Below are 14,984 nucleotides of genomic sequence, written 5' to 3' on the forward strand. Positions count from 1 at the left end.
TCTGTCCCACCCCCGTTGTTACCCATTTAAGGAAGCAGCTTGAGCCCCCTCGGGGAGAGCAAAGGCACTTGTTACTTGCTTTCACTCCCTCGTGCTGCAGCGCTAATCCCAGTAAAGCCTCGCCTGAATCTCTTATCTGGCTTCTTCTTGATTTCTGTTGATTAAAGAGTCCAAGAACCTGTGTGGGTAACAAAAGGAAAGAGGAGGGATAGGACCCAAGGGCCCTCCAGCTCTTAGGAAGTTAGGGATTGGGGAGCGGGTGAGCCAGGTTGCTGTTTTCTGGGGTCATGGTTACTGACTCGGGGCCCTGGACTCTTTAATCATTAGAAGTCGATAAAAGGCCAGACGAGAAATTCAGGCAAGGCTTTATCGGGCCTCATGCTGCAGCACAAGGGAGCGAAAACAAGTCACAGGTGCCCTTGCTTGAGGGGGGGCGGGCATTCAGATCCATTCAGACCTTAGTCTCGGGATTGCCAGCCTGGGAAAGAGGAAGGCGAGGTTCCTGGGCTCAGTAGGTAAGCCTTTCCAGTGGGCCGTCCTGTTGCACCACCGCGTGAAAAGGATTTCTGGCTTTTGTTTTCTTTGCTGAATGTAAACCATTTGGCGTCGGTTTTCTGACCAGTTAGTAATCATTCGTAGTGGTTTTTTTAATACTCAAGTGACAGTAACAGAAAAGAAAAAAGAATTCCTCCCGTTCTCGCCACAGATTCAAGTCAGTGGCTAAGAGTGTGGGTTCTGGAGTCACACATAGCTCAGTTCAAGTTCTCCAGTCACACCCGCCGCCTAGGGCGCCTGTGGGTGAGATAACCCACGAGAAGCGCTTCACAGCTTCACACAGAGCCCATCCGGGGGTGGGGGGCAGCAAGCAGAGAAGGGACAGAGTCCAGACAGTCTAGGGGTTCCGGGGCTTGGGGACCGCTCGGATATACAGGGTGAGGGAGGGAGAGGGGCCAAGGACGGCTCCCTGGTTTCTGGCTTGGGTATCAGAGTGAATCGGGGCGTTTTGTTTGCTGAGAGGGAACTTGGGAGGCAGAGGGCTGGGCAGTGAGGGTGGGGGTCGGGGAATGAAGGTGATGAGCTCACACGTTGAGGGCGAGGACCCTGTGATGGGGAGGAAGGTCCAGCTGCAGCCAGAGGGCTGGGAGACATTTGCAGACAGGCGGCATTAGAAGCCAAGCAACGCGTGAGAGTTTGAAGAGCTCGGAGGAGGGGTCTGGGCCTGAGCCCCGCAAGACACCAGTACTTCCCGGTTGAGTGAAGAACCGGACCAACAAGCAGGCTAAGAAAGAACCTCCGAGGGGCTGAAGGAAGCCAGAAAAGCGTAGCATCACAGGTGCCACAGTAGGAGAATGTTTGGAGGCACCGTAGGCCAAGAAAGGAAAACATCCTCTAGATCTGGCAGCTGGGCAATCGCCAATGACACTTTGCCAAAGGCAATTTCAATAGAGTATTGGAGGAAGTCAAGAAGTGCAAATGCTGATTTTTGAAAGATGCTTATCTTATCTCAGGATGTCTTTGGAAAGAAAATTGGTAACCTCTGCTCTCTGCTGGTACGCATTCTGCCCCAAGGACCAAGAAGCCGAGAGGTGGGAGCAAAAATAGGGAAACATTTCCTTTTTTATCACACATGAGCCGGCAGTAAGAGGCCATGTTAATTTCTCTCAACTTGGCCTGTGTCCTTGAAAAATCAGCGTGTCTTGGAAGTCGTAAACATTGAAGCTGTGAGTGCAGACGTTGAAAGTATCTAGTCCAACTCAATCATTGTACATTTGGGAAAACTGAAGCCCAGAAAGGAAGTAGCAGAGCGCTAGACTCAGCTGTCCTGCAACATTCACACCTATTGTTGTGTTTACCTTTACACATGAATTACGTAATGAAGTTATCACAGAGAACCAGATGCTGGCTTGGTTTGAGCCTCGTTGAAGAATTGTGGCCCTTGGTATGTTCTGGAAGTCCTGGAAGAAGACAATTTCTTTATGAACTATTTCCCATTGCATTCCTTAGGTCATAATTGGCACTTAAGTGGACGATCTCAATTAGGTAGGAAGATTCTTTAATGGGGGGAGTTAGCATCCCTCAAATTTGAGACAGTTAAAATTAAGGAAAGGATGCCTTTATGTTAACAGAGATTAACCTGTCAGTAAGACAAAACAAAGAGCGCCTGTTTCTCAAGCTGGTACGCACCCTGTTCTCTCACAATCTCCTGATACCACAGGAAAATCCTTAGTATTTGAGCCCTTGAGGTCTATTCGTGGATAAGTGTCATCTGTGAGCAGCATGGAGTGAAATGTGCTGGGTCCCTGAGGGCTGAGTCTTTGGCAGGAGTTGATCACTCTAAGGATCTGCTTACATTTCTCAGACCCTTCTGGGGACGTCTCAGAAGTTTAGCTACTGGGTGGTGAGTTCCAGAAAAAGAGAACGTGTGAATGGACAGAATGTCATGGGATCCCTGTGGTCTTTCAGCCCAACTCCCCAGTTTTATAGATGAGGAAACAGGTTCACAGGGAACTGGGGGAAAGCAAGCTACTTGCCCAAGGTCCCTGTAAAGGTTCAGGCAAGGCTGAACTCCTGGCCCCAAACTCGGGGCTCTTCTCACTATGGCCTGAACTAACTCCCCAGCTCCCAAAACCTTCTTCTCTGAGAACTGCACGCCAACATACACAGGGAGGGCTCCACAACCATGTCCTTATGATAGATATACCCTGCCCTCCCCGGCCAAACTGCTCAGCAACCCATCAGGGCTGGTCAGATTCGGCCTCCTGGGAATCGGGATTTTGAAACAGAAACGTATAGAGGCAGGAAATAACTAGAGGATCTAGAGATCTAGAGAGGAGGGTCACTAACTCCTGTGGCCGCATCCCCAGATGCTCCCCTGGGTCCTCTCAAGCAAAGAGTTGAACAACCAACTCTTTCTATGAGATGCCCCAATATAGTCCCACTCTTGGCTTTAGCTCTCAGAAGTTTTTTGCTAAGTTTGCTCAGTTAAGAACCTTAACTAATATTCCTTGAAGGAGGGCTTCCCAGGTGGCACAGTGGTTGAGAGTCCGCCTGCCAATGCAGGGGACACGGGTTCGTGCCCTGGTCCGGGATGATCCCACATGCTGCGGAGCAACTAAGCCTGTGCGCCACAACTACTGAGCCTGCGCTCTAGAGCCAGTTTGCGACTAGAGAAAAAGTAGAAGCTGATGCACCAAGAGAGAAGAAAGTGCTTCCTGCAGCCCTGCTTCTCTGGGCTCCAGGCAATTTCTGAGGCCCTCAGGTTCTATGAGACACTCAAGCATCCTTACACTGCTCAATGATGCCCAGTGGTTTTTCTGTGGCTGCCACCCAGGAGAGCTGGAACTCTCACAGGCCATGCCACTCAGCTGGACAAGTGGGCGGAGAAGGCTGGGTAATTAAGGGAGTTACCCTTGAGTGGGATCTTGATGAAGGAATAGATGTTTGCTGGGCGGAAAGGTGGGGCAGGGGTGGATTCCAGGCAGTGGCACAGCACACACAAACGCAAGGGATCTCAGAGCTGAATATATTTCCCGAGGAATTGTGTGTAGGTCTCTATAAAGGATGCTACGATCGCAAAACCAAAAGGACTTATTATATAGCCTTGCAAGACAGGTATACCATTGGTAATGCCAACAATTATGACAACTGTTAACGTGTTGAGTGCTTATAATGAGTTACTTATGCAAACTGTTACTATCCTCAATTTATAGGTGGGGAAACTGAGGCTTGGAGGCGGTCACACAGAATTCACACCCAAGCAGGTTAACTCTAGCACACGCGCTCCTGAAACAATTATGCCCCATCATTTAGTAGCAAGGAGAGATTTTTTAGATGGAAAAACCTGGGCACAGACTTAATAACTTGTTCAGAGTGATTCAGTCCCAGATTTAGAGACTGAGCTCAAGTTTCCCAAATCAGACCTGAGAGATCAATACCTTAATTGATCTTGGGAAGTCTGTTTCCTGTGATGACCTAAACTCTACTCTTTGCCTCTAAGTTTGGAAGGGGGTTGGTGACCTCAGGTCCAAGGTGAATAATGCCCAAAGTGGTCTTCCGTGTTGAGGAACCACAGCCAGGGACTCAGTTTCCCAAATGTGGAAGAGCTAGGGAAATCATGAAATCAATCATTGCCTTCTAGATCTCCTAACCACCTGCATCTGAGAATACTTGTTGAACCTGATTTAGACTTTGGGGATACATCCTGTCAGTAAAGGGCTGGGGCCCCTGTACAGCCCCTGGACTTCGTGCTCCAAGATGATCAGCTACACACAGTGCCCCGAGGCGGGGCACACAGGCTGCCTAACCCAACAGCCGTGCCCAGCCCCCAGCCTCTCCCTCACTCTCCTCCCTTACAGAGGATCCATGAACTACGTTTCCAGCCTCCCTTGCAGCTGGCGGGGGTGGCTTTGTGACTCAGTTCTGGCCGCAGAGGCAAAAGCAGAAATCGGCCAGGGGCATCCAGCAGGAAATTCCACCACTGGTGCTGTCCCTTCCTCCCCTCCTCCCTGCCAGGGCAATGGCTGAGGTGTTTCAAACAGCCCCTGGATACCATGGGGAAAGACCAAGAAGGGCACATAGATAACTAGTCCCAACGCTGGGGAGCCCCAAAGCAAAAGCAGCAGCCGGTTAACTCTAAACTAGTGAGAAAAATAAGCCCTTATTTGTTCAAACCATTGTTGGATGCACTGTCGCTTAGACCAGAATGTAGCCTGACTGATAACCCCATCTCAGAGCTAGAGTGTGGACCCAGAGACCTGTCAGCTAGTACAGGGTTTTAGTTTCTGTTTCTGTCTCTCTCTCTCTCTGTCTCTCTCAACTGTCAGCCCCAGAAAACAGTGCCCCTTGTCTATACCAGCAGGGTGGGTTGAGGAAAGATCTGCTCCCTCCCCTTCTGTAGTGGAAGAGAGAGGCAGGAGACAGGCACTCGTTATTATTAGCCTGTCATATATCAATAAAAGGGCTATAGATAACCCCTGTGTTGTGCGTTGACCCCTATGGTGTTTACTTCATGGCAGGCTGGGATCCATTAGCTCAAAAGCCCCCCCTCGGGGGGCCAAACTCAAATTTGTACACATCCAGTTGCTTTAAATATAGCCCCAATAAGCATATTTTCAGCACCTGCCCGCTTTACACACCCTGCAAAACTTCACCCAACATCTGCTGGCCATAGATAAGACAAACCCCAGAGCTATAAAAGACCCCAAGCCACTGCTGCCCTTTGGAGCTGTCTGACCCAGAGACCTACCTAGACACAAAAACCCCCTCTTGGAGTCCCTTCTCCCCCGGGAGGTCCCTTGCCCTCTTCCCTTCCAGGGGGTGGCCCAGCACTGCTATCCCTAGAACATCTCCCGCTATGGGGGACTTCCCGTGACCGCAGTCCTGTCCCAGAGCCACGCTCACACAGCTCCTTGTGTGCCACTACCATCTAGTGGTCATGAGTTTTTTTTGTTTTGTTTTGTTTTGCTTGATCAGTCCCAAATATTTGAACTTACCACCACTTCTCACTAGGACTCCACGCGATGAGGGGCGGGGAGGAATAATTCCCCAGTAGAAAATCTGGATGCTATTAGGAAGGAGTGGAGAGAGGAGGCATTCGAAAACATGACAGACCCACTACAGGAAGTATCGTCAAAGATGTAGGAGGCTCTCAGCACCAGGAGAAGACCGGTACCCAGAGGCAACTGGAACACTTTTGACAGAGATTAACAGTGAATACTAGATGCTGCCAGGAAAGGGGCAACGGAGGTGCTTCCTGATTCAGGCTTTTTTTTTTTTTTTTGCGGTACGCGGGCCTCTCACTGACGTGGCCTCTCCCGTTGCGGAGCACAGACTCCGGACGCGCAGGCTCAGCGGCCATGGTTCACGGGCCCAGCCGCTCCGCGGCACGTGGGATCTTCCCGGACCAGGGCACGAACCCGCGTCCCCTGCATCGGCAGGCGGACTCTCAACCACTGCGCCACCAGGGAAGCCCCCAGGCTTTCTTGCTTTAGAAATATTCAGAAAAGAAATTGACCAAGTAATGACCTCTTACTGGAGCTGAACTTCCCCAGTTCTAAGTCTGGCTCTAAGACATACTCTTCCTCTACTGGCAAGGGGCACACATGTGGCCTAAGCTCAGCCAGTGAGATAACTGACCTCACGTCTGTTCATCTGCGTGAGTGACTTCAGTATTTGGAGATGAGAATCCTGGTTCTATCAAGAGACACGTCCCTGGTCCCCACTTCAAGCCGTGTAGGATGTTTGCTGCCCTCCAGGGACTTCTAGAGGTATGTGCCTCAGTCAGTGTTACTAGTTGTAAGCAAAAGACATACTTCTGCCTGCATTAAATAGAAAATAAATTTATGAAAGTTCTGTGGGCACAGAAAGTGGTTGGGTGACGTGGGGAGCTGTTCAAGAACCGCCTCAAAGGCTAATGCTCAAAATCATGGGGCAGAAATGTCTGGTGAAGGCACCACTGTTTCCATCTCATCTGGGCACCAGATGCCCCAGCTTGTATCCCTGACCCTGAACATTAGAAGCTGTGCTGCCATCATTTTGAGGCTAGAAGGTGAAGGTGTACTGCTATCCCTACCAGGTAAAAACAAAAGACTTCTGGATTCTCTGCTTATTGGGGTAGAGAATAGAGCATTTGCCAGAGGCTGTGTTCATTTTCCACAATAAAGAAATACCTGGAATAGCAGCTGCAATTTGACTTAACTCTTGTTACTACACCTACTGTAATTTCCCAAGACCCATCTGTCTTCTGCATTATACAGACCACTAAATTAAGTTGAAATAGGAATCCGTACCCCTCCATTTTTCAAGTCTTTAATGGTAGCACTCATCTTTGCAATTCTTCCAGTATTGATTTGAGTATTCTGCTTATAGAGGGAGCATTGAAGAGGGAGGCTTCCACTTGGCTCTTACCACAATAAAGGCTCTTACTCCATGAATCTGAGAAATAATGTAAAGATTATGGTAGCTGCAGAGTATATTATCCCAACTGTGTACTCAGAAAGTGTGGAAATAGCTACAGAATGAGTGAAGAATTCCACCAGCTCTATCTTGGTCAAATTTCCCTTTAACTGTCATAAGTCCTCATTTTAACAGGTAGACCACAGCAATAACGATTTAGGTATTATTAGCTCAGAGCCAGCATCTAATAATCCCTGAAAGATAAAGGTATTTGTCTTTCCCGAGTGTACAATTGTCTTAGCAAATGGCTCAGCAAATACACCCACTCTAACACTGCCTCCTCTGTCTGTTGAGGCTGTTCCTGGCTTGCTCAGAAACCCTTTTTGGTTATATCTGCAACTATAATCACCGGTGCTGATTTTCGTAATTTTTTTTTTAATACCAATATTCTGGTCACATCACAGAATCACCTTGCAAGGAAAAGCCAATTCTTCCACCCCTACCACACTTCACTGCCTCCAAATTTATAATCAGAGTCAAATCTCAGCATGTCCCAGGGTCCAATTATAAAGTCATGTGCACATGTGCATGCACGCACCGGCAGGTCTGAGCCAGAGATGATGAGCAGGAAAGTCAGCTTGAGGGGACTGGAGAAAAGCTGACTGCTGGGCCCATATCCTTCCTTGCCTCTTTTTGTAGGAGCGGCCAGGGCTGCTGGAGGACAACCAACCTCTGGCTGTTCCCAGGCTCCTCACCACCCTCCCCCAGCACAGAAGAGATACCCAGTGAATGCCTGGTAAATGCACCTAGGAGGGTATTAATAGAAGCAGCAATTCTCAATTCTGGCTACACATTAGAATCACCTGAGGAGCTTTAAAAACTCTCCTGATAACTGAGGCTCACTTCCAGAGATACTGACTCCATTGGTGTGAGACTGGATAGGGGGAGGGATTAGCACATTGGTATTATTTTTAAGTCCCTGGAAATGATTCCAGTTGCAGAAATCACTGAACTAGCGGGCTAGATAAGGCAGTGGTTCTCAACCTTGGCTGCACGTTGAAAACACCTGGAAAGCTTTTTAAAAAACTGATGAGGGCCTTCCCTGGTGGTGCAGTGGTTAAGAACCCGCTTGCCAATGCAGGGGACACGGGTTCGAGCCCTGGTCCGGGAAGATCCCACATGCCGCGGAGCAACTAAGGCCACGCACCACAGCTACTGAGCCTGCACTCTACAGTCTGTGAGCCACAACTACTGAAGCCCGCATGCCACAGCTACTGAAGCCTGTGCACCTAGAACCTGTGCTCCACAACAAGAGAAGCCACCGCAATGAGAAGCCCACTCACCACATCAAAGAGTAGCCCCTGCTCGCCGCAACTAGAGAAAGCCCACGCACAGCAAGAAAGACCCCAAGGCAACCAAAAATAAATAATTAATTAATTTTTAAAAACTGATGAATCTCCAACCTAAAGAGTTTGATTTAATTTTTTAATTGGTCTGCCTGGGTATTAGGAGCGTTTAAAGCTTACAGGTGATTCTAATGTGCAGAACCATTAGGATAAAGTTGAGAACTTTTAAGAGAATGAAATCATCAATATAGTCATTGTTTTGTAATAACTTTAAATGGAGTATAACCTATAAAAATATTGAATCACTATGTTGTACACCTGAAACTAGTATAATATTGGAAATCATCTATACTTTAATAAAAAACTTTAAAAATATGGAATTCCCTGGCAGTCCAGTGGTTAGGGCCCGGGTTCAATCCCCAGTTGGGGAACTAAGATCCCGCAAGCCGCATAGTGTGGCCAAAATAAATAATAATTAAAAAATAAATGATGAAGGCATGAATCAACCTATAGTCCTACACCTCACACTCAGAGACACCTGTGCGGGTGTGTGTGTGTGTGTGTGCGCGCGCGTGTGTGTGTGTGTGTGTATAGTTGCAGGGATGAGGCTTATCCATTATCATCTTAGCATTGTAGATTGAGGCTCTGTGGTCAGGCCACTCAAGATGGCTTCTCTTGCTCTCTGTACATGCCCTGCTTGACCAGTCCCTGCTTAACTTACACACTATTCACATGACTACCCAATCCTCTTAATCATAGGGCTCAATCAGTAACTACCTACATACTTGCCCCCTGCCCCAGCCGCTGGTTTCCCTGGTAACTGATGAGCCAAGCTGACGTCAATTCCCCCTATAAAAGGTAGCCTCCTTCTTCCCTGAGTAACGAAGCTTGTCGTGTCCGGCTCGCCCGCCCGCCCGCCAGCCAGCCATCCCGCCATCCCGCCATCCCGCCATCCCGCCATCCCGCCATCCCGCCATCCCGCCATCCCGCCATCCCGCCATCCCGCCATCCCGCCATCCCGCCATCCCGCCATCCCGCCATCCCGCCATCCCGCCATCCCGCCATCCCGCCCTCCCGCCCTCCATGGTGGGGTGCCCCTCCAGGACTTTGCTTCAGACTTGTAAGATTCCCTATCCGATAAATCACTGACATCTCTGTCACTGTCTCCGGGCTCTTTGGTCTCATAGCTGGGCAATTGCAAGGCTTGTAGACCGGACCAGACCCAGGTTTCTGGAAGCCAGTTCCATTCCCAACTCCCACTGAATTGATTGGCACCCTTTGCCCCTTGGCCTGACCACTATTCACCCCCGAAGCCTGTCTGGCGTCTAACTGGAGCTTAGCTAATAGGCATCTCCGGAGGTGTGGGGCAGTGCTGTCCAGGCCCAGAGCTGTGGGAATAAGAAAGACCACACAGGGAAAGGTCTTCCGGACCCAGTCAGTGGAGGTCTTAGTCCCAAAGAGTTTGCCAGGGCATAGTTCTAAGGACAGAGGAATGTTGGCTGGACAGGTGCCACAGACTGTCTGCTGGATAAAGGGAGCCAGTGCTAGGAGCGCAGAGGCCAGTCTGAGGATGGGGCATATAGACACATAAGGTTCCCAGCTGCGTTTTCTCAGGAAGGAAGGCCTGACCTTTCATTCCGACACTATAACCTTCCCACGTTGTATTAACAGGAAGTGAAATCAAATTATTTTATGAAATGAACACAGGTGGTAATTGTGACCCTCCCACACCCAATCCATGGCAAAATAAAAAGTTGGCCACCCTATGCTGGTATCTCCGGTTGGTTGGTAGGTTATTGGTCCAAGAAATCAGAAAGCCTAGAAACTGAAGGTTTCTCTGGCGGGTTGGGGATGGAAACCAGCTTGTAGTGGGCTGAGGGGGAAAAAATGGGAGGCAAGGAAGTGGCAACAGCAGGTGTGTATCTTTTGTAGATCAGTGCTCATTCAGGACTGGTAGCAGCAGCATCACCTGGGAGTTCCGAAAGCAAATTTCTGGCCCCTACCCCAGACCTACAAAGTCAGAACCTCTGGGAACGGAGCCCAGCAATCTGATTTTAAAAACTCCCAGTGCACACCAAAGTTAACCACTCTACCTGCTTGTGAAGAGGCCGAGAGAAAGAGAAGTGGCTGGAGAGCCGAGTGAGATGAAAGGACGATTTTTGTGGCTGTGGTTTTTTTTTTTTTTAACATCTTTATTGGGGTATAACTGCTTTACAATGGTGTGTTAGTTTATGCTTTCTAACAAAGTGAATCAGTTATACATATACATATGTTCCCATATCTCTTCCCTCTTGCGTCTCCCTCCCTCCCACCCTCCCTATCCCACCCCTCCAGGCGGTCACAAAGCACCGAGTGTGGCTGTGGTTTTAATGGAGAAAATACTCCAGCTTTTTAAAAAACTTTTTATTGAAATGCAATATACCTCCAGAAAAGTGCACGTGTCACAAATGTACAGCTAGATGCCCTTTCACAATCGGGAACCCATGCAACCGACCTCAGATTGATAAACAACATCACCAAGCATCCCAGAAGCCCTCTGTGCCTCCTCCTGACCTGTAATGGCAGGAACTAGGCTCACCTGTTCTTGTACTTTATACAGATGGAAGCAAATAGGATGTGCTCTTTCGTCCCTGGCTTCTTTCAGTCGTCGTGTCTTTGTAAGATCCATCTATATCATTGCATACAATGTAGACCCCTCATTCTCACCGCTGCAGAGTTGCACTGTGTAACTATAATCATGCTACTGATAACGGGTGTGTGAGCTTTCCAATTTGGGGCTGTTGCAACTAGTGCAGCTATGAACATTCTAGTACATGTCTGTTGGGTACATACCTAGGAGAGGAATTTCTGGAGACTCGACACTTAAATGTTGTTGAAGGAACCCGCAGAGAAGCTGTGAAGCTACAGGAGAGAAGGGGTCACTGAGTGAGGTCCCTGGGGAAGCAGGAGGTAAGAAGTGGGGGAGAGGTCGGGGCCAGAACCAGAGGCAGGGAATAGGCTTTTCCATTGGAGTGGGGTGGAAGGTGGGTTTGTAGTTGGGGGTGGATATAGAGGGCTTCTTGTGTTGGCTTTGATATGTGAAGTGGGAGGACAGATGGTCTGCAGAGAGCACAGCGGAGGGTTTGGGGTTTGAGGCGCTCATAGCAGAGCGTGGTCAGCACAGAGATGACTGGAGAACAGATGAGACTGCAGCACTCTTTGGAGCTCTATGATTTTCCCACAGAACTCCTTGAAGTGAAACCCAGAGTGAAGGAATATGGAAACACCTGGTGTCCAGGCTGCAGCTCCCCAAGAGCCCTATGGCGCCACCTGCTGGATAAGGGCCGCATGACGTGCCCAGGGAGGTAGGTACCTTCACCACCCAAGTTGCTCCCCAGATAGGGAAAACCAGACCCCTGGAGTGGCCTCAGGCTGAGCCTTGACCCAAGCCAGAGACCAGAAACCCCCATACCAGAAACTAGTCATATGCTGAGCCCTGATCCAAGCCAATGTACTGCAGTTCTCACTCAAGCTTCCCGTCCCTAGATTAGAGCCTTAACAGGACCGGGATCCAAAGGTTGCATGCATCCCCTAAAAGGAGGGGCCTGCGGGTGCCCTGGGTCTCAGGGGCTGTGGCCCTAGGACTGGGCTTCTCCTTCCCCTGACGGGGTCCCCTGCCACAAGAGCCCCTCGGGCCCTGTGCCCTAGTGGGGCAGGCTCGCTCACAGCCTCCCTGGCCCCGTTCCCTGCCCAGACCTGTTCTAGATTCCACACCACCCTTCCCCAAGGGTGCCTCCACCTCCTACCCACGGACTCAGGCTTGGGCAGGGCCTCCAAAGACTCAGCCTGGATGGTGGGCAGGCACCGTGGGCCATGGAACCCATAGCAGGGCCTGTGCTCTACCAGAAGCTGCTGGTCTGGGAACCAAGCTTGGAGTCTGAGGAGGAAGAGGGTGAGATATCAGAGCAGCTCATTCCACATCCCTCGGGGCCCCAGGACTCCTCTGGGTGAGTCAGGGAGGGGTCTGGGCACCCAGCAACTCAGGACTGAGGCTGGTAAGTGCCTCCATCTGGAGCCCCTAAGGAGTGCCAGACAACCCCATGCTTGGCCAGCTCTAGGAAACTTCTGGTTGAGTTGGGGGACCCCTGGCTGCAGCCCCAGGCCTGGCCTGTGTCAGTCAGTCCAAGGTCTGTGCATCTGAAGGGACATTTGTATCAAGTCAGCCCTGCCGGGTGCTCTGCCAAAGGCTCCCAGCTCCCACCCGCTGGTGCACGAGGCACCTGCTGGGCAGGTTGGTCCTGGCTACACCTGGCCAGGCCCTGCTCCTCAAGCCTGCCAAGCCCCCTTCAGGCATCCCTCCAGACCGGTTGGACCCACCTCTCCAACCTCCTCTCCAGAGACTCAGTTTTCCCCAAGCTCTTTCCCATCTCTGTGTCTCCAGACATGCTGTGACTTCTGCCAGGAGGCCCTTTCTCCTCGGCAAACTTACACTCCTCCTACAAGCAAGACCAAACCTTTTGGGAATTGTTTGCTGGGTTCTTGGGTGTCTGCCTGCCTGGTCCTGGCTCAGGACATCCCTCGCTGCAGGAACAAGGCTGGCAGTCTGCCCGGGGCCTGGGCCCAGCTGGTGGCTGCCCTGCTGCTGGTGGCCGTTGGCTTCTCCCTGGCCGTGAGGCAACTCCGCAGAGCTGTGCCTCTCCAGGAACCTTGGGCTCTGGGGCCCCTCCAGCCAGTGGGCGCCCCCACAGGCCTGGCGTGCACCACCGTGGCAGCAGCATCAGCTGTACAGGCCCGTGCTAGGGGGAGGGCCGGGGTCACGGGTCCCAGTCCCAAGACAGTCCCTTTCTTGCTGCAGCCACGTGCTCCCACCTGGGTCGAGAGCTGTTTGCTGCCGGGGCAACGTCGTGGATGCTGGACTTGGAGCAGCTTTGTGTCTGGCGGTGGTGCATCCTCATGCCACAGGACTAGGTCAGTGACCCACAACCCCAGCCAGCGACCCCAACCCTGGGCATGATCAGTAAGTTGGAACTCAGGCAGTCAGTGGCCCCTGGCCTTCAAGGCTGGCTGGTGAGCAGGACATAGGACTTGGGCAGTAGCCCCAACTCTAGGCTGCGACCCTTGATCCCAGATCAGTATGACCTTGACCCCAGGCCTGGTTATTGATGCCTGTCTCCAGGCCTAGTCAGTAACCACTAACCCCAGGCTAAGTCAGTGACCCTTCACCTGGGACTACTGAGTGCCCCTGACACCAGTCAGTGCCCCGGACCCCTGTGTGACCCCTTTGTCTCCTCCCAGGCGCCGTATTCTGGGGCCTCTTCCATAGTAGCTCCTCAGGCAACTCAACCGCCCTGACGTCAGACCCTGGCCCCCGACCTGGGGCTACCCTCGGCTCTGCCTGCCCTGCATTTGCTACACACACACTTTGGCCGCCTGCCCTCGCCACACCTGCTGGTAGGCCCCACCATGCTGGCTCAAGAGGGCTTTCTGGTAGACGCAGCCCAGGGCACAAAGGGCCTCTGTCCCCTACTTTGCCACACTGATGGGACTCCCCTGGGCCCTGGGGCCCGAGCCACCAACCCCAAACTGGCAGCTGTGCTCCACCGGCCTGCACTTGCCCCCACCCCAGACCTTGCCAGGGATGCTCTACTGAGTCTGCGGGCTGGAGGGCCCCTCAGCTAGGCCCATGCCCACCTTGGAGCCAGCACTGCAGCTACCTGTGCCCCAGGGCATCCTGTTCACCACCCCCAGCCCCTCAGCTGGCCTGGAACTACTGGAGGCAGCTCTACAGTCCGGGGGGTGCAGCCCTGCCCCCTGCCCAGCACCCCTACAAGCTGCCGTCAGCCCCGGGAGCAGTGTCCTGGCCACCGTGGACAGCAGCGGCTCTGTGCTCCTTACCTCCTCGCTCAACAGTTCCTTCAGCTCTGGACGCCTGTCCCCAAGTGCCGGGGTTCTACTCAGCAAGCTGGTGGCCGAGTCTGCAAACAGTGCCTGGGCCTGTCCCCTCATCCTTCTTGACAGCTCAGATGACACAGGCCGACGTGTTGGGGCTCGTGCCTTCAGGGACCCCTGCAGCTGCCAGAGTCATGACTCACTCGCTCACTGCTCAGCCACTTGGCTGGGCCCCAAACCCAGGCCCAGCAAGGACCAGCAGGGAGCCCCGGAGCTTGTGGCCAAGGGCCCCTGCTTCAGGTGGCAGCCCACGCAGAGCACGCCCATGTCTCCAGTGTGCCCAGTGGCTGCTGCTCCTTTCAGGGGTTTTAAGGTGGGGCGGTGCCTGGCAGGGGTGGGTGGGAGTAGGCGGTCTCAAGCCTGGAGGCCAGGGCAGAGTGGGCCCAGCACTAATGGAGTACATGACGAGTGTGCATCAATCATGTGGCCACTGCTGGCTTAGGCCCTCAACTTCTGGCCTGATCAGTCGCCTGGACTTGAGTTTTTTCAGCTAAGGAACCTGAGGACAATAAGGAAAGAACGCCAGGGCCTGGGGACGGCCCTGAGTTCAGATCCAGCTCCGGGAAGGACAGGTGGAAAAAAGCCACGCCCCTCGCTAAGCTCTGGGCCTCCGGGCAGGGCAGGCAGATCCTGGCGCACTGCTGGCATCCCTGTGCTCCCCTTCAGGCCACACTCCACTGATCTCCCTCATCTGGGCTGGAAACAAAATAAAGATCAAGCCTCCTGGTCGCCACGTGCCATTCCTACTTCTTGGTTACTTTCACATCAGCCTTTTAGGCACCTGCTGTCTGGGCTTCGCCCATGGACAACACAGGA

At 52.1% G+C, this 14,984-nt stretch overlaps 2 protein-coding genes across 2 annotated transcripts in view; both read left to right on the forward strand.

Annotated features, from left to right (window-relative positions):
- TEKT1 (tektin 1) overlaps nucleotides 1-11,925 on the forward strand; it is a 29,318-nt gene extending 17,393 nt beyond the window's left edge. Inside the window, exon 8 of the mRNA XM_030763292.2 lies at nucleotides 11,464-11,925. Within this exon, the coding sequence (XP_030619152.2) occupies nucleotides 11,464-11,473 (10 nt within the window). The 3' untranslated portion in view covers nucleotides 11,474-11,925. The remainder of the gene's footprint in view (nucleotides 1-11,463) is intronic.
- Nucleotides 11,926-12,074: 149 nt separating this feature from the next.
- GGT6 (gamma-glutamyltransferase 6) lies at nucleotides 12,075-14,492 on the forward strand. The gene is given in 10 exon segments (XM_089900595.1): nucleotides 12,075-12,226; nucleotides 12,807-12,907; nucleotides 12,910-13,008; nucleotides 13,075-13,110; nucleotides 13,113-13,187; nucleotides 13,515-13,572; nucleotides 13,574-13,873; nucleotides 13,875-14,249; nucleotides 14,251-14,305; nucleotides 14,307-14,492. Coding segments are annotated over 10 exon segments (1,407 nt in total). The 5' UTR covers nucleotides 12,075-12,092; the 3' UTR covers nucleotides 14,481-14,492.
- Nucleotides 14,493-14,984: the final 492 nt, after the last annotated feature.

This window comes from Delphinapterus leucas, chromosome 19 (genome assembly GCF_059928025.1).
Source record: "Delphinapterus leucas isolate spDelLeu-1000000601 "Yukka" chromosome 19, BTC_Dleu_Yukka2, whole genome shotgun sequence".
In the NCBI taxonomy this organism is placed as follows: domain Eukaryota; kingdom Metazoa; phylum Chordata; class Mammalia; order Artiodactyla; family Monodontidae; genus Delphinapterus; species Delphinapterus leucas.